We start from the raw sequence: 19,419 nt of genomic DNA, 5'->3' as shown, positions 1-19,419 counted from the left end.
TTGGAGAGCTAAGTAAAAGGAAAAAAGATATCTTATCTGATTTAGTTAACTTTGATTCCTTGGAGCAAGAAGGGGGCCTATCCCATGAACTTTTAGTCCAAAGAGCTTTAAGAAAAGAGGAGCTAGAGGAGTTGATTTTGAGGGAAGAAATACATTGGAGACAAAAAGCTAGGGTGAAATGGGTAAAAGAAGGGGATTGTAACTCAAATTTTTTTCATAAGATGGCCAATGGCAGGCGAAATAGGAAATTCATTAAGGAGTTGGAGAATGAAAATGGCCTAATGATGAATAATTCAGAGAGCATAAAAGAGGAGATTTTAAGGTATTTTGAAAAGCTCTACGCGAGTCCTTTTGGAGAGCCTTGGAGAGTGGAAGGCTTAGATTGGTCCCCTATATCCGGTGAGAGTGCGTTTAGGTTGGAATCCCCCTTTACTAAAGAAGAGATTTTTAAGGCTATTTTTCAGATGGACAGGGATAAGGCTCCGGGCCCGGATGGCTTTACCATTGTAGTGTTTCAAGATTGTTGGGAAGTGATAAAGGAGGATCTAGTGAAAGTGTTTGCAGAATTTCATAGGAGCGGAATTATTAATCAAAGCACCAATGCTTCCTTTATAGTTCTGTTACCCAAAAAAAGCATGTCAAGGAGAATCTCAGACTTTAGACCTATTAGCTTGATCACTAGTCTTTACAAGATAATAGCCAAAGTGTTAGCAGGGCGCATAAGAGGGGTACTTCACGAGACCATCCATTCTACTCAAGGAGCCTTCGTTCAAGGGAGACAAATTTTGGATGCAGTTCTCATAGCCAATGAGATAGTGGATGAGAAAAGAAGATCAGGGGAGGAAGGAGTTGTATTCAAAATTGACTTTGAAAAGGCCTATGATCATGTGAGTTAGGATTTTTTGGATCATGTGTTGGAGATGAAAGGGTTTGGTCTTAGATGGAGGAAATGGATGAGAGGTTGCTTGTCCTCGGTTTCTTTTGCAGTCCTGGTGAATGGTAATGCGAAAGGGTGGGTTAAGGCATCTAGAGGTTTAAGACAAGGAGACCCTTTATCACCGTTCTTGTTCACTATAGTGGCAGATGTATTGAGTAGGATGTTATTGAAAGCTGAGGAGAGAAACGTCTTGGAGGGTTTCAGGGTGGGTAGGAACAGAACAAGGGTTTCCCATTTACAATTTGCAAATGATACCATTTTCTTTTCCAGATCTCGGGAGGAGGATATGATGACCCTTAAGAATGTCCTGCTAGTGTTTGGGCATATTTTCGGTTTGAAAGTTAATCTTGACAAAAGCAATATCTATGGTATTAATCTTGAGCAGAATCACCTTTCTAGGTTGGCCGAGATGCTAGACTGCAAGGCTTCTGGGTGGCCTATACTTTACTTGGGTCTTCCTTTGGGAGGGAATCCTAAGGCGTGTGGCTTTTGGGATCCTGTGATTGAGAGGATATCAAGGAGATTAGATGGGTGGCAGAAGAGATATTTATCTTTTGGAGGCAGAATAACCCTCATTCAATCTTGTCTCACCCATATGCCATGTTACTTTCTCTCCTTGTTTAAGATTTCTGCCTTTGTGGCAGCAAAAATTGAGAGAATGCAAAGAGATTTTTTATGGTCAGGCGTAGGGGAAGGCAAAAGAGACCATTTGGTTAATTGGGACGTAGTGTGTAAGCCGAAATCGAGAGGGGGATTGGGTTTTGGAAAGATATCTATAAGGAATGTCGCTCTTTTAGGGAAGTGGTTGTGGAGATATCCTAGGGAGGGTTCAACTTTGTGGCATCAGGTTATTTTAAGCATTTATGGATCACACTCCAATGGCTGGGATGCCAACAACATAGTTAGATGGTCTCATCGTTGTCCTTGGAAGGCCATTGCACTAGTCTTCCAAGAGTTTTCCAAGTTTACTCGGTTTGTGGTAGGTAATGGGGATAGAATTCGGTTCTGGGATGACTTGTGGTGGGGGGAACAACCTTTGGGAGTCCAATATCCAAGATTACTTAGCGTAGTCACGGATAAAAATGCTCCTATTTCATCAATTCTTGGATATACCCGCCCCTTCTCTTGGAATTTCAATTTTCTTCGAAATCTTTCTGATTCTGAGATAGAAGATTTAGAGGGCCTTATGCGGTCTTTTGATCGTCTACACATATCACCTTCGGTTCCAGATAAGAGATCCTGGTCCTTATCTCCTTCAGGTCTTTTCACAGTCAAATCTTTCTTTCTGGCCTTATCCCAATATTCTGAGTCGCCTCCAGTTTTCCCTACCAAGTTTGTCTGGAATGCTCAAGTCCCTTTCAAAGTCAAGTCCTTTGTCTGGTTGGTGGCTCACAAGAAGGTTAATGCTAATTACTTGCTACAATTGAGAAGACCCTACAAAGCACTTAGTCCTGACATATGTAAGTTGTGTATGAAACATGGAGAAACAGTAGATCACCTTTTCCTTCATTGCTCTTTGACGATGGGGTTGTGGCATAGATTATTTCAATCAGTAAAAATGGATTGGGTTTCCCCAAGGAGCATCTCTGACATGTTATCTAGTAATTTTAATGGTTTTGGATCTTCCAAGAGAGGGATTGTTTTATGGCAAAACGCGTGCATCGCGTTAATGTGGGTGGTGTGGCGGGAAAGAAATGCAAGGATTTTTGAGGATAAAGTAAGGAATTCTGAGTATCTTTGGGATTCTATTTGTTTTCTTACTTCTTTTTGGGCTTTTTGTTCTAAGGTTTTTAAGGGGATTCCTCTTAAGATATTACAACTTGATTGGTTAGCGGTGTGTAACTAGAGTGTCTACTTTTCTCTTTTTGTACTTTCTTATATTTGATTACTTGTAGTCTTGTTTCTCTTTGTTGGGAGGATTCCTCATCCTTCTAATTGTACCTTCTTTTTATCAATATATTCCTTTGTCGTTTCCTATCAAAAAAAAAAAAAAAAAAAATTTAACTGTAGCCTCCCTATATCCATCTTCCAACCCGAATCTTCAGAAAGCATCTGCTGGTAGGCATTAGCAACCCCTTCCCTCACTTCCTACTCCTCTGAAAGCCACTCCTCATTAATCTTAATTCTATCCAGGGAGTTATTTCTACGATGGGCATTTGCCATACGATGGAAAAAGCCCATATTTCTATCCCCTTCCCTTAGCTAGATCTCCCTTGAGAGTTGTGTCTAGTGGGTCTCTTCCAAAAACACCCACTTCTTATAGCTTTCCTTTGCTTCCTTTTTTAATTCTGTTTCCTCCACTATCAGACCTCTCTCACTTTCCACCCAGTCCCAGAATTCCATTTGCTGCAGAGCTGAATTTTTATTGCACTCCAACCTCCCACACCTCTCTATTCCAAACTTTTAATTTCTGTTTAATCCCCTTCATTTTTGCAGCCAATCTAAAGCTAGCACTGCCTCTAACCTCAATCCCCCTCCACCAACTTTGAATAAGATCTTTAAAGCCTTCAACCTTAAGCCACATGTTTTCGAACCTAAAGGGAGAGGGTCCTCTTCTTAGCCCTCCACCCTCTAGAAGGACAGGGAAGTGATCAGAGATGGGCCGAGGCAGTTTGCTTTGGAGAACACCACTGAATTGATCTAACCAGCTAGGAGACACAAGAAACCTGTCCAGTCTAGCCCAGGACTGATTGTGGAGCCCCCCATTCCAAGTAAACACTCCCCCTTGCAGTGGAAGATCCAACAGCCCTAAATCATCGATAATTTGAGCAAATCTCCTCATTGCTGAATTTGTTCTCCCTTGTTTGCTCCTTTCTCTTTGGAAGAGGGTGATATTAAAGTCACAAGGGCTCTTCCCAAATTCCTCTAATCGCCCAAATCTCTTCCCACAAGCATTCCCTTTCCTCTTTGGTGAACGACCCATAGACTCCCGTAAACACCTAGACAACCCCATCTTCCACATTCCTGAATCTGCAAGATAAGGCGAATTGGCCCTCCTCCTAATCCAAAATTTCCAAAGACCTTTTGTCCCAACAAATCAAGATACCTTCCACAGCCCCATCCGCTTCCAATGCCCTCCAATCTAAGAATCTCCCCGAGCCTAAGCTTCTGACCACACCCTCCAACATTGGTTGAATTTTTGTCTCCTGAATACATAGTAAATCAACCTTTTGGTTCCTTATGAAAGTCTTGATAATTTTCCTTTTGGAGCTATCATTTGCTCCCCTCACATTCCAACTTAACAACTTTAGCTTCATTGGGCTACTGCAATCTGACTCCCTTTGCCCAGTAAGGGGCTTTTCTGCTTATTCCCCCCTTCATAATTGATTGAGCACTCCAACCTCTTTAACTCCCTTTCGAATTTTGACTTCTCCACCAGCTCTTTGCTATGAATCCTCTCCCGTCTCTTTCTAATTTTGATCAAGAAACCCAGAATTTCCTTTTCCAAACCCTTTGTCGAAAAACCTAAAAAGTGGCTGAACTTTGCCAGGCTACTTTCCTCCCATCTATTCTCCTTCTCGTTTCTAAAATCTTGAGGCTCGGACATAGCTAACTCCCACTCCGCACCCCTAACCTTGTTACTGACGCCATTAAATTCTACCAAATCCCAGCAGCCATTGCCATCTTCTTCAGGCCCATCTTCAGCTGTCAATCGCATTTGATTCTCAATCCGAATTTCCTCCCCTAAAGCCCCAGAATGATCGTAATACTCCCCCTCTGGAGCCTGATCAAAAGAAAAAGAAGTAAGATGAGAAGACCCATAGACCCTTTTTCCCCTCGTATTTAGAACGGACCCATACCTCAAGGCTTCCTCGACAAGAGCCCTGTCTGTCACTGAGTGAGTAACTTTCAATTGTTGCTTCCTCAGATTCTCTGTCTCCCAGGAAACGAGAGGCTCTACCTCTGAGAAGTACTCTCTTCTGGTTATTTTGCAGTCCAGAAGACAGGCCTTCTCCTGAGGGCCTCTGTCTAGGGCCTGGGACGTGGACTTAACTGGGCTGACCTCATCCAGATCAGCTAGCCCAACATGCGTTGGACAGTCCACATCTACAGCCCACCCCACTTGGTCGACGGCCCAGCCTTTGGCCCAGCAGTGTGAGCCACAACTCCTTTTAGCTTTAGGCCCTTTGAAGGACATTGCACGAAAAGCCCACCAGCCCTCTTCAATTCTTTTGAGCCCATGATTGGGCCTGACGATGGAGGCCCAAACACTAACGCCTCAAAGGAGGCTCGGGTTGCCGATCCTTGGGCACAGTTTGCGGTCACCTCTCGGCCCAACCCACTCTCTTGTGCACCCATCCCATCAACTGGCAGCAACAGCGCCTCGAGCCGTGCTTTTCCCAACTCTTCCTTCACGCGCGAACTAGCGCGTGAGGAGTCATCACCTCGAACCTCACCACTTTTTCGTCCGGTCGTTTCACGATTGTCCACCATGGCTTTCCTCAAAGACGGTCTGAGCTCCCACCAAAGAGCAAGGGAGTAAACGTCCTCCTCAACTCCAATCTCCAGCACACTCGGCAAGAATTCTCCGTTCTTCTTTACTAAGATCCGAGCCCATTGAAGCTCCTCCTCCAACTTCTCCGTCTGAGGGTCGATTGCAATGAAACCACCGCATTCTTCCCCCACTCTTCTCAAAATGGTCGGGTCCCACAACGAAATTGGGAGCCCAACAATTTTAACCCAGGCTGCATTTCTTATCTCCTCCTCTTCCCGACAGCGGGTCCTAGGACTTCAGTGCTCTAGTCCCAAATGGAGCCCTCCCATCGAACACTTCCCTGAAGAGAGAACGCGTTTGGCTTCATCCAAAAATTCAAACTCCAACAAAACCCTATTCTTCTCCAATCTTGCCAACCCTAGTTTTCCTTTCAACCCCTAAGAATTTGCCAATAATCTCCCCAGGTTCTCCAAATCCTCTCCTCTAACTGACCTAGGGTTCCAACTCCCAACAATACAATGTTCCAATTTCCGTAGGTTTCTGTGGGTTTCCTCCCTTCGTACCTCCACTCTGATTGAGTTTCTATCACTACCTCTCGGTCTCTTCACCACTTCCGCGTACGATCTCTCCAATGTAGGTTTCCCCAAATCCCTTTCTTCCTGCTTGTTTTCTTTTCTGCCTATAGGTCCTCCCATTAGTTGTAATTTTTCCGCCATAGAAACCCATCCCCCTTTTTCTCCTCTGCCTTTCAGAATGAAAATACTGTACCACTTCCTCTCCGAATCGACAACCCCTAATTGGAGGAAGCACCCCGCTTTATTCGCACCTCGCAACAGGGAATAAGACCTCCCATTTTCTTTCTTTCTTGTCCTTAATGCAATGATTTAGACCCTCCAAGAAGATCTCTAAGCTCTCCGGACCCAGCCAGACCCAAGACGAGACCCCTCTCTTTCTCTCCATGATGAAGACTTGGGGTTTTCCTTTTCTCTCTTCTAAAGCGAGCTTGAACACCTTGGACTCCACTACGAAGCTGCTCCCCTTTCTTCTTCTTCGAACTACCGCACCGCATTATCTTCACCCTCCTCGCCGTCACGCTCTCGCTCACTCTCTCCCATCTGTCTACACTTCAAGAATTCAGTAGTTAACAATGCCTTTCCATGTCTGATTTGGTTAGGCTCATATAGACAAATTCATCTCAGTTTACTGCCCATATACAGAGATTCATCTTTAATTTACTGCTTATGTGCACAATATTCATCTTAATTTTCTACCATTTCAGGCCTTAAATTCAGAATCATCTTGTAGTTTAGGAGATCAATTGTATGAATGTTTACTGAAGAAGTTACAAGATGGGATCCTTGTGAAACAGTAAGATAAAACATTTTCAAAAACTTCAATGGAGTTTAATGCTAGCTGTACAAATGGGACATGTGGTTCTACTGTTGAAAAACACAAAATTTTCTCAACTGGTGAATTTTCAAGTTGATACTTATCAACATACAGTTGGGCTCATTTTAGTGCTGATATAACTGCCTGGTTGCATTATTTCATTGGAGCTGGGATCATCTTGAGACTTTCCTCCAAAAAAAAAAAAGGTTTTATCTCACTAGATTTCATGTAGGAGCTTCTAAAGTATAGATCATGTTTTAGTTTTTTGTTCTGCGGTTGTGGTTATGCAATTATTTTTTAAAATTTTGATCAATTGCAAATATGCGCATGCTGTATGACATTCTTTGAAGTTGTCCATGCACAAGCTTTGTAATTGTGATGTTTAATTTTATTTGGGATGACTGGTTCCAGCTCATGCCTGTTCTTTTTGTTATTTTTATTCATTTTTTATTTATCTTTATGTTGTTTTGCACTAAATGTATGTGTTCCTACAGCTTGAGTATGATGTTCTGGAATATGTCGTGATTGAGCGCCTGGCACAAGGTGGTCGTGACAAACTAAAGGATGACGGACTTAATTTGTCGGACTGGCTTCAATCTTTGGCTTCATTCTGGGGTCACTTGTATGTATCTGTTTTTTTGCAAGACCTTGTGTTGTTGCATATTATTTGTCATATCCACCTCAACATGTTAATATTGGAAATTATTCGTTATCCTGCATTTGTCTATATGCGTATGTGCTATTTCCTTGTTTGTTGTTTTCATTCTTGTACTACTTAGAAAACTTGTTTAAAATTTTATACGCATATTATGAGTTCTCAATCATGGGCTCCTAAGCTTTATTGTCCTTCTGTGTAGGTTTATATTTGCACTAATTCCTTTGAGGCATCTATTACAATGTTCCTCATTTTTCCCCTTTGTTTGTCTCATAATATTTACATAAGTAATCTTTCATGTATATTCAAAGTACTGATGTGTCTTGGAGTTACTATGCACATTTTATCCATGGTCTGTAGAACTAGAAGTATGTTTCTTAGGTGCTTTATTCCAGTTTCCAGGTTGCAGATTAGCCTCACCATAAGCAGGATGACTGGAACTGAGATGTTATGGAGATTGCAGATTTTGGAGATTTCCTGGTTGGGAAGGACAGATTACGCTCAGTGTCTTCTCTTCGCTTGCCATTTGGGCCAGGCTGCAGTTAGATATCTATATGTTATCCATTGACAATTTTGATAGGAGATTGTTAGAAAAGGCAATGTCTATCAGAGAAAGGAGGGGGAAGTGATTTTCATCAGAATTATTCTTTTACTGATGGTGAAAAAGCACCTTTAGAATGTTTAAATGATATCACTTGTTTAGTGGAAGATCATTTCTATATGAAAAATGGAAGGTTTTCTGGGGCCATTTACATGACTCTAAATGGTAGGTGGCAGTACAGAGATGGATAGCTTATGAGTATGGTGTGCACATCTGTCAAAACCATGGAGGGAACAAGTTGGACTTTATCTAGTGACCTGTTTGTACTGAAGGTGGTTGTGGAGAGGCATGCGTGTATTTATGATTTTATAATGGGTGTGAAATTGGTAGTGGGAAACAGAGGTACAGTGAAATTTTCTGACAACTTATGCTTTGGAGTAAGACTGCCTTTGGCAAAAATATTGCAGTTGGACTGTGGACTACATGACTGGATGCTCATTTTCTGCTGGAAACTAAATGACTAGGAATTGAAGATTTACTTTTTCCATGCAGAGCTTAGGTTTTGGTGGGTGGATGGCAATGGAAGGTGGTTGTTCCCAAGTAGTAGAGGATTTTTGTTGGTACTCTTTTCTTTCTTCTTGGTGCTCCTCTCTGTTAGTAATTGCTCATCCTGGAAGATTCCAGGAAAAATATTTTGGTGTGATCGACTCTTGTTGGTAAAACTTTTAGCATCCATCAAGCTGAAGAGAAGTGATTGTACTGTGATGAGATGTGCACTATTAAATCAGAAGAGGTGGATGGTGCTGTTCTTAGTTTGATTCTAGCTTCTTTAAGCTGATGTTGGTTGTTTCATATATCCTGCCTTATTCATGATTGTGCAATCCATTCATGGCTGTTGTCAGCCTGCCTTTTGGTGAAAGGAGGTGCTGTAGGATGCTTCTTCGTTTGCCTTATTTTGTGTGGTATAGAAAGTGAGAATGATGACTTTTTGAATCAAAATTTCTGTGGAGCCAACACTCAGAAGATAGAGAGCTGCATTGTTTTCTTGACGTTGATCTGCCAAAGTTCCCAAGGGTATCAGGACTACTCAGTGTACATTAACTCTTGTTTTTGTTTTTGGTTGAAACTCAAATAGTTTTGCTTTACTTCATTTCACAATGACCATCACACCTCATGCACTATTTGGTCCAATTGCTTTTTGACATAAGTAATAAAACTTACTCTTTGTAAACATAAAGAGATTGTTGAAGTTAATGCTTAGCTTGTCTTGAAGTAGCATGTCCATGTCACATTTCATTTAACATGTCATTATGATATTTTTATAATTTTAAGGATTATTATGGAGTTTGTCCAGGTCTTGTTTACTTTTTCCCTGATATTTCTTTCTTGATGCCTTTGTTGCATTGTTTTCAGATGACTATTAAGGTTTACACCTTGAGGGTTATGGTGATGCTGGAAAGGTTGAGAGTTACATGATGGAATTAATGAAATTGTCCTGTGACAAACTTGGGCTTTTAGTCACTTTAGGTGTTAAGGCCTGTCTCATGTCTGAATTGTACACCTTGAAGCTTAACCAAATATAAATGACCCTGTCTCAAATTAGGACTTTAGGTGTTAAGTCCTATCAAAAATATTTTCTACTTTTTTATTATTTCTTAAATTTTCTGAAATGAATGTTTTATTTGTTTCTATTTGATACATTTAGGTTTTTTAGTGACTTTTTCAGACTTTATTTAGATTTATAAATTTCATGAGTCAACATATGGTCTATTTGGAGCCCGGGTCCACAACACTCTTCTTCACTTTACAGCTGTTTTTATGAGCAAAATTGGGATTAATCAAAGGATTAACCTGAGCTTCATCATTAGGCTTTGCGATGATAACATTCATTGGTAGTTATGCTGATAAATTTTTATGCTATGTGATGATATTTACTTTTCTCTTATAATGTCTCTATTTGGTACTTCAGTTCTATCTTTGCATTTTTATTTTTTAATCTGATTATTGTTTTCATCTTTACACGTTTTATGCAATTTTTTAAGGACCAACTCCTCTTCACCAATTTATCAATTGTAAGAATTTTATTTGGCATCATTGTCCAACTAGAGACATCATTGTACGAGTAGAGGCACACTAAATTTCCATAGGATACCTGTTCCACCCTCAATCAAAGAAGTGAAAAAAAGACCCTTCTTGTATTATCAGTTCCAAAGGATGGGTTTCTCAACTCTCTCTTTTTTTTTTTTTGATAAATAAAAACGCAAAAGTATATTATATATAAAGAATAAAGGGCGCCCAAAAGTCACACCAAAGCATATAAGGAGTATACAAGAGACACCTCAAGGCATAACCCAAAAAGAAAAGGGGATACAAAAAAACTCATCCACCCTTATCTAGTACTCAACCAATCAAAAAAGTCGATTAAAGATATAGGTCCTTCGTCTATAAACATCTTAGTCCAAGACCAATAACTATAAACAAAAGAATTTTTCATCCTTTGAATTGCAAACTCCTCATTTTTGAATGCAATCCTGTTTCTTCCTTTCCAAACTGTCCAAAAGAGACATAAGGGGGTTGTCTTCCACACCTTTTGACGCTTCTTGCCCACAAAGGAACCATGTCAACCAAGGAGGATCCCTCTATCTGACAAAGGAAGGACCCACTGTCAAAATATTGTGTGAATGACCGAATACTTGGCCTTGAGTTTTGTATATTATATATAGACTTTACAAGGATGCTTTACATGGAAAGAAAATAAAAGCAAATAAATTCCAGCATGATTCTAGCCCTATACATGTAAACTATAGTCTGTCAAAAAATATATGCTAACTGTACAAAATAATAAATGAAGAAATAAGGAAACAATTGTGGGCTAAAATAAGGAAAGAAGGGTGGGCTAAATTAAGGAAAGAAGTGTGGACAGCAAGTGTGGGCTAAAATAAGGAAGGAAGAGTGGACAGCAAAGCTGTCCTAATGTGGATAGCAAAGCTGTCCTTTGACAGCTGTCCTTTGACCAGCAAAGCTGTCCTAGTGTGGACAGCTGTCCTTTGACAGCCCCCCTCAAATTGATGCAGGTTGATCAACAAGCATCAATTTGCTACTTAGCAAGCAATGTCGATGACGAGGGAGAGCCTTGGTGAAGATATCAGCAATTTGTAAGTCGGTGGAAATATGTGGAAGAGTGATAACACGAGCTTCAAAGGCTTTACGGATAGAGTGACAGTCCACTTCAATATGCTTTGTGCGCTCATGATAGACAGGATTGGCCGTGATCTGAATAACGCTTGTATTATCGGCATGTAGAGGTGTAGGATCGGTCTCAGAAAAATCTAACTCCGCAAGCAAACCTCGAAGCCAAATGATTTCAGAACAAGCAAGAGACATCGCCCGGTACTCAGATTCCGTAGATGACTTAGAGACTCTGTCTTGCTTCTTACTTTTCCAAGATATCAATGCATCTCCTAAGAACACACACCAACCAGTGATGGAGCGACGGGTATCCGCACAACCAGCCCAATCAGCATCACTATAAGCAGCAAGGCGAGTAGAATTGCCTGCAGGGAAGAACAAGCCACGAGTAGAAGTGCCTTGAACATAGCGTATGATCCTACGAACAGCAGCCAAATGAAGATGACGAGGAGTTTGAAGGAACTGGCTGACTTGCTGTACAGCAAAAGAAATGTCCGGTCTAGTAATGGTGAGATAAACAAGGCTACCCACCAACTTCCTGTATAAACTGGGATCAGCAAGTAAGTCGCCCTCCTCTTTGCGAAGCTTGACATTTAATTCCATGGGAGTATCAACAGAAGTAGTCCCTTGTAGACCAGCTGTAGCCACTAAGTCACTCGCATACTTATGTTGATTGAGGGAAATACCAGAGGGACTATGATGCACCTCAAGACCAAGAAAATATGTGAGAGACCCAAGATCTTTCATATGAAAGGACTCGGAGAGATGAGTTTTGAGCTGACCAAGTAAAGCAGAATCGGAACCAGTGATCACAATATCATCAACATAAACCAAAAGAACAACAATACCCATGTCTGATTTCCGAAGAAACAAGGAAGTGTCATACTTGCTCTGCCTGAATGAAAATTGTAATAAAGTGGTGCGGAATTTATCAAACCAGGCCCTCGGAGCCTGTTTGAGACCATAAAGAGAGCGACGAAGCTTACACACATGTGAAGTCGGAGAGGGAAACAATCCCGGGGGTAGCTTCATATAAATACACTCTTTAAGATCCCCATGAAGAAAAGCATTTTTTACATCCATCTGATGTAGTGGCCAATCACTGGAAGCAGCAAGAGCTAGAATCGTACGAACAGTAGTCATTTTGGCCACAGGAGCAAAGGTCTCTTCATAATTGACACCATATTCCTCATTATTCCCAAGTGCAACAAGCCGAGCTTTGTAACGATCCAAACTTCCATCAGATCGGACCTTGACTGAGTAAACCCATTTGCAACCCAGAGGAACAATAGTGGGAGGACAGGGCTCAATGTCCCAAGTGTGATTGGCCTCTAGAGCGGCAATTTCTTCCTGCATAGCTTGTCGCCAACAATCATGCTTAGCAGCATGTGAGTAGCATGTGGGAATATCAAATTTGGACAATGTAGCAGTAAGGGCTGAAATAGAATTTCCAGAACTGGAAGAGGGAAATCCATACCTATTCCGAGGTACAGACACTCGAGAAGAGCGACGTACTGAAGGTGCTGCAACTGACTGCATCTGGAGCGTGGTAGGATCAGATATCGGGTGAGCCACCGAAAGAGACTGTGGGCGGGAGCGTCTCGTATACACAATACCTGGTTGAAAGCGAGAACTGACTGGATGAAGATCTGAGAACTGTTGCTCAAAGGAGGGAAGGACCACAGTAGAAGAGGATGACACAGTAGAAGAGGATACAGGAAAGAAATGTTGATTTTCAAAGAAAATAACATTCCTAGAAATACGTGTACGATGTAATGTAGGATCATAGCAAACAAATCCCTTTTGACACATATTATATCCCAAGAAAGCACATCGAACAGATTGAGCAGATAATTTATGTCGCTCATGATGAGGTAAATGAATAAAGCATACACAACAAAAAATACGAAGGTGATCATAACTAGGTTGCTTAGCAAATAAGCGGAAATAGGGAGACTCCATATGGAGGACTTGAGAAGGTAAACGATTAATCAAGTGAGTAGCAGTTTTTAGAGCCTCTACCCAAAACATGGATGGAACAGAAGATTCTAACAAGAGAGTACGTACCACATCTAAAAGATGACGATTTTTGCGTTCGGCAACTCCATTTTGTTGAGGAGTAGAGGGACATGAACGTTGATGAATAATACCCTTAGAAGCCAAGAATGCTTGAAACTCAGTAGACAAATACTCACCACCGGAATCTGTGCGTAATGTCTTAATAGAAGTAGAAAATTGATTGTCAACATACGCTAAAAACTCAGTGAAAGTACGAAAGACCTCAGATTTAGAGCGAAGAAAGTAGACCCAAGTAAATCTGCTATGATCATCAATGAAAGTCACATAATATTTAAATTTCTCATGTGAACTAACTGGGGAAGGTCCCCAAACATCACTATGGATAAGATCAAAGCAGTGAGATGCTCTACTTGCATGCAAAGGGAAGGGAAGAGTTTTACTTTTACCAAGTTTGTAAGAATCACACTCAAGAGATAAAGAATAACGATCCTTATTACCAGGTAAATCAGAGTTCAATACATGAGATAAGATCTGAGTATTGGGATGGCCTAAACGACGATGCCACACCATACTAAGATCTGAAACATTATTACAAGCAAAAGACTTAATAGAAGAACGTGGGGTAAAATCTGGAACAGGTAAAAATAGTGGAAACAAGTGCCCCACTTTAGGTCCCTTCGCGATCGGCTTCCCCGTTACCTGGTCCTGCACAACACAACCATTACCAGAAAAATTAACAGCACAATTGTTATCAACTAATTGGCCAACAGAAATAAGATTCGTGGAAAGCTGAGGGGCAAGAAACACATCAGTGAACTTAGAAGAGGGATCGCCGATAGCAGCTATGGGCAAAGAACTGCCATTGGCAGTCTGAATGGAAGAGTGACCAGCGTAGGGCCGAACATGACACAAAGCGGTGGGATTATTAGTCATGTGATTAGAGGCCCCCGAGTCCACGTACCAGAGTTTAGTAGAATTGTTACCTTGAAACCCCATTGCTGATAATGCTGAAATTAACATCCGTTGCACCATTTCTGGGGTGCAGTAATCTGGTGCAGGAGGTGCAGGAACAGAGCACGGAGCTGAAGGAGAGTCGTGTGTTGCTACAGGAGGGACAATAACCGAAGTCTGAAATGCTTGGGCCTGACGATTCTGGGGGCGAATACGACATTCTTTGATAATGTGACCTTTCTTCTTGCAATAAGAACAAAACTTCTTAGGGCAAGTGGCAGCAATATGCCCATATTCCTTGCAGCAAAAACACTGCAAGTTTTTAGAATGCATAGGTGGTCCGCATCCTTGGGCAGCATAAGCTACAGTTGTCGTCCCGGAACTGCCATGAGATTGCTCCAAAATAGCTTGAGTACTAAGGCGTTGCTCTTCGCGAAGTAACTCACCAAAACAAATATCAAGAGAGGGAACAGGAGATCTATTCAGTAAAGAGGAGCGGACAGATTCATATTCCGGACGTAGTTTCATAAGAAACTGATCACGCCGGGTAGTCGCGTGAATAGTCTGAATAGTTGAGAGAGCGGCAATAGGAACATCCGCTGTAACCAAATCAGCATATTCATGCCAAAGAGTCAGAAATGCCGAGTAGTAGTCCTGGATGGAAAGACTACCATGTTGAAACATGGCAATCGCATGTTCTAATTGAAAGCGACGAGCATCGTTATCCTGATGATAAACTTTCCTCAAATAAGCCCACATAGATTGAGCGGAGCGATGGGGCCGCAAGTGGGTGACAATATGAGGCTCCACTGAACCAAGAAGCCAAGACATGATGCGTGCATCAAGCACAGCCCATGAAGGAGAAGTCCCAACATCCTGAGATTTGTCAAAAGTGGATGGTTTTTCAACATCCGTGCCATCAATATGACCCCAAAGGTCTTTTCCCTTGAGAAAAAGTTCAAACTGAAATGCCCAGGTAGAATAATTTGTGCCCGTAAACTTAACACACAGAGGTGCGGAATCCATAGAAAATAAATAGAACCCGAGACAAAAGGATGGACCAAAAAAAAATCCCAGAAGAAAACTGACCCACGACAGCCACAAAAATACTGAGTGCAGCACGGATCAACACAGACTTGACCGAAAGACACGAGAGGCACCTCCGAAATAGAAAAGACAGAAAAGAATTTGAGGGAAGAAAAATTAGCAACCTTGCTCTGATACCATGTCAAAATATTGTGTGAATGACCGAATACTTGGCCTTGAGTTTTGTATATTATATATAGACTTTACAAGGATGCTTTACATGGAAAGAAAATAAAAGCAAATAAATTCCAGCATGATTCTAGCCCTATACATGTAAACTATAATCTGTCAAAAAATATATGCTAACTGTACAAAATAATAAATGAAGAAATAAGGAAACAATTGTGGGCTAAAATAAGGAAAGAAGGGTGGGCTAAATTAAGGAAAGAAGTGTGGACAGCAAGTGTGGGCTAAAATAAGGAAGGAAGAGTGGACAGCAAAGCTGTCCTTTGACAGCTGTCCTTTGACCAGCAAAGCTGTCCTAGTGTGGACAGCTGTCCTTTGACACCCACGTCACATCGAAGAGTGCAAAAATAACTCCCATAATACCTTAGACTTAGAGCAATGAATTAGGATGTGATCTATAGGCTCTTCTTCAACAAGGCAAAGGAAACATCTATTGGCTAGAGTCCACCCCTCCTCTTTAGTTGATCTAAGGTTAAGACCTTACCCCACAAAGCTTCCCAAGCAAAAAAGCCCGCTTTGGAAGGCACACAAGGGCTCCAAATGATTCTCCACGGAAATGGGACTGAATTCCTTGTCTCCAAAGCACCATAAAGGGACTTAACAAAAAACTTCCCATTCTTAGTCTCTTTCCAAAGCATCCTATCCTTTGAGTCCATAAATACCCTCTTCCCTTGAATTGTCGAAAGGAACCGCTCCACCAAATCCACCTCCCAATCATTGAAAGGCCTTGAGAAACGAGGATTCCATCCTCCCTCCTCACCCAAAGAATCCCACACCTCCCCCACCCGCACCTCTTTAGAGTCTGCCGAGACATACAAAAAAGGGAAAGAATCACACAAAACAACATCACTACACCACTTATCCTTCCAGAATCTCACTCTTTAGAGTCTCCCGTTACCCACTAAGAACCCAATTTTATTACTCATTAAAAATCATTCCTCCCTAATTTCCTTCCACAAACCCACACCATACCCCTTCCTAACTATTCGTGTACTCGACCCCTCTTCTTTTGCCCCAAACTTCCTACTAATAACTTGCTTCCAAAAGCCCCCTTTTCAACTGCAAAACGCCAACTCCATTTGCACAAAAGGGCCCTATTGAGAGGAGAAAGACATCTAACACCCAAGCCACCCTTTCTTCTGTTGGAACAAACCACTACCCACTTTTCTAAATGAGACTTCCTCTCTAAGGCCCCCCCACCCCAAAGGAAGTTCCTTTGGTTTCTCAACTCCCTTATGATACTCCCCCATGAAGCAAATCAATCAAATTTCCTACAAACTCCAATTTCAAATTCCATTGTAGACTGAAAATTTAGGTATTCTAGTGCATCTTGTTTTCCTTCAATTATAGTCAAGAATATAGGGTTTTTGCTGATATACAGATCAGAACATTCTGGAAAAGCAACTGCTATAGCTGAGTCATAGAGGAATCAAGGAAGGTTATGGGGTGGGAGTGTGGAAGACAATTGGGAGGAGGCGGGAAATTTTTAAGGGTAGAATGGATTTTTAGGGTGGGTAGTGGGAATAGGGTGAAATATTGGAAGGATAAGTGGTGTGATGACTTTTCCTTGAGGGAATTATTTTTGGAACTCTTCTAAATAACCTCCCTTAAAGATGCCTGCATAGCTGAGGTGTGGGAGGGGGGCAGCTGGAACCTTAGGTTCATAGGATGGTTTCATGATTGGAAGTTAGAGGGGGGTGGAAGCGTTCTTTGGGTTGCTGCATGAGCAGACAATTGGGAGGGACATGGAAGATAATTTGGTTTGGCTGAACATGAAGAGTGACAATTTTACAATTAAGTCCTCTTTTTCAAATGGAAGGGTGGAGGAAGTGTTTCCTTTTGGCACCGTTCGGAATTCTTGGGGACCATCAGGGATTAGTTTTTTTGCATGGGAAGTAATGCAAGGCAGGATCCTTACTTTGGACTAGATCAGAAAAGAAGGTTTGATGATTCCAAATAGATGTTATATGTGCAAAGAAGAACAAACAACCGATCGCATCCTCCTTCATTGCCTGAAAGTAACTATTTTGTGGCAGCTGATCTTATGCCCTTTATGGGTGTGCAGTGAGCGATGCATTCTTGGTGAGAGGTGCCCCTTTTGAGTTGGCATGGGTCTTTCGTTGGAAAGAAGAGAAAAAAGGCTTGGTTATGCTTATGCTGAACATTATGGAGGGAGAGAAGTAGGAAAATTCAAGAATATTGAGGGAGAGAACCAAGCTATTAAACAGTCATTCGTGTGCTTTTTTTCTTGGAATGGGTTAGGGTGTTTGTAGGAGATTGCTCCTTGTCCATGTTAGATTTTTTGGAGTAGTTAGGCTCTAAGTAAGGCGTGGTTGCAATTTTTTGCGCTCCCCTCACCTTGTTTTTTGGCCTTTTTGGCATCTTTGTGCACATCGTGTATACTTTTATGCCCCTCTTGTAGGTGCTGTTTTAAAACCGATATTTTACATATCAAAAAAATAGCCGAGTCCTCACTCCAAACATAATGTTAAGATAACAGTACTATCAGGCCCCACTGCTGAGGCAACTGACTTAGTAATGTCTCCCAAACCTCTTCTTATTCCTCTTACCTAGTTCACAATATATTTGCCTCTTCCCTCCTTTGAAAACCACCTCTTTCTCAATTCCGCATTTTCATGCAAACACTTTCCTCCAGAAACTTGTTCTCTTGAGCAATAAACATTTTCTTTTCAGGATATTAAATGTGAAATATATACTTCATAAAAAATATACCACCTGTAATTATTGCTTTCCTGAAATTTAATGAAGCCGTTATGTTGTTTGTAGGTGTAAAAAATACCCATCAATGGAATTGAGGGGCCTTTTCCAGTATCTTGTGAATCAGTTGAAAAAGGGAAAAGGAATTGAGCTATTACTCTTGCAGGTATTTCTTGTTGTACATTTGGATTATTCCAATTATCAGACCTCATTAAGCCCTAAACTTTGCAGTTATTTTTTGGAATCTCATGATTGGTACAGGAACTGATCCAACAGATGGCAAATGTTCAGTACACGGAGAACCTGACTGAGGAACAGTTGGATGCTATGGCAGGGAGTGAGACCCTCCGGTATCAGGCTACTTCTTTTGGGATAACCAGAAACAACAAGGTGCTTGCAAACTTAGATTATTAATTGTTGCTGAACAGATTTTCAAGGAGATTAAATTAGTTTATACATTCTTATTGAAATAACCTGCAATTTACTATTTGAATCCCATTATTCCTATCAATCTTAACCAAGAGGTATTATTCATTTTTTGAGATATTCTTTTGGTTTTTTCTATCATTTAGTAATCAATGAAAATGATTTGACCCTTTCTGAATAACAAAGGTTTTGTTTGGATGCAGTTTTGAAGCATAAAAATATTTAAAAAGAAAGAATTTTCATTTTGAATAAGCTGCATTTGGTATTGTGCATTTCAGGGGCAAAAAATCAGAGAAATAACTAAAACAGAATTTTGGAAAAGGAAAAAAAAATTTGCATCAGCCACCTCTGTTATCATGGTTAACTCTATCTGCCTTGTTTTATTTACTTTGTTGGCATGGGTTTTGAATGGTGTGCCATAAACACTATTGCTTGCCAGGAATTTGCTATAGTTTTTAAAAAAGCTTTTTTTTTTTAACATAAACTGTTAAACAGGAAATAGAAAACACCAACTACATCCAAAGAAGCACTAAATTCAAAGCTTGCAAAATTAAAGAGTGAAATTAATTATTGGTGAATGAATGGCACGTCTAAATTATTTATCAACTAATGTGTCTCAGTAGGATAGTTTTTTGGAGTTCTGTTCTACCTGCCAATAGGTACCTAGTATGCTTGAGTTTAGGTCATTTAATTATTAGAAATTCTTAGATGCTTGATAGTTCCATCATTCCCTATATTTTCTACAAATTAAATCATGTTCACCAAACTTTAAAAAAATGTTCGGTACTTTGAACTAAAGTACCACGTTCCCATTGTTGTGAATTTTGCCTTGAAAAACAAAATTTAGCACATAGCATCCTTTCTGTTTTTGTTTCATCAGATATGTG

At 40.9% G+C, this 19,419-nt stretch overlaps 1 protein-coding gene across 1 annotated transcript in view; it reads left to right on the top strand.

The window, feature by feature from the left end:
• The window catches only part of LOC100254201 (THO complex subunit 2), a 62,751-nt gene that overhangs the window by 29,746 nt on the left and 13,586 nt on the right, over window positions 1–19,419 (top strand). Inside the window, exons 19-21 of the mRNA XM_010651016.3 lie at window positions 7,256–7,383; window positions 18,176–18,272; window positions 18,368–18,496. Coding sequence (XP_010649318.1) covers window positions 7,256–7,383; window positions 18,176–18,272; window positions 18,368–18,496 — 354 coding nt within the window. The remainder of the gene's footprint in view (window positions 1–7,255; window positions 7,384–18,175; window positions 18,273–18,367; window positions 18,497–19,419) is intronic.

Source organism: Vitis vinifera, chromosome 1 (genome assembly GCF_030704535.1).
Source record: "Vitis vinifera cultivar Pinot Noir 40024 chromosome 1, ASM3070453v1".
Lineage (NCBI taxonomy): Eukaryota > Viridiplantae > Streptophyta > Magnoliopsida > Vitales > Vitaceae > Vitis > Vitis vinifera.
Note: the sequence above shows the minus strand (reverse complement) of the source record. Positions and strands in the feature narration are given on the sequence as shown.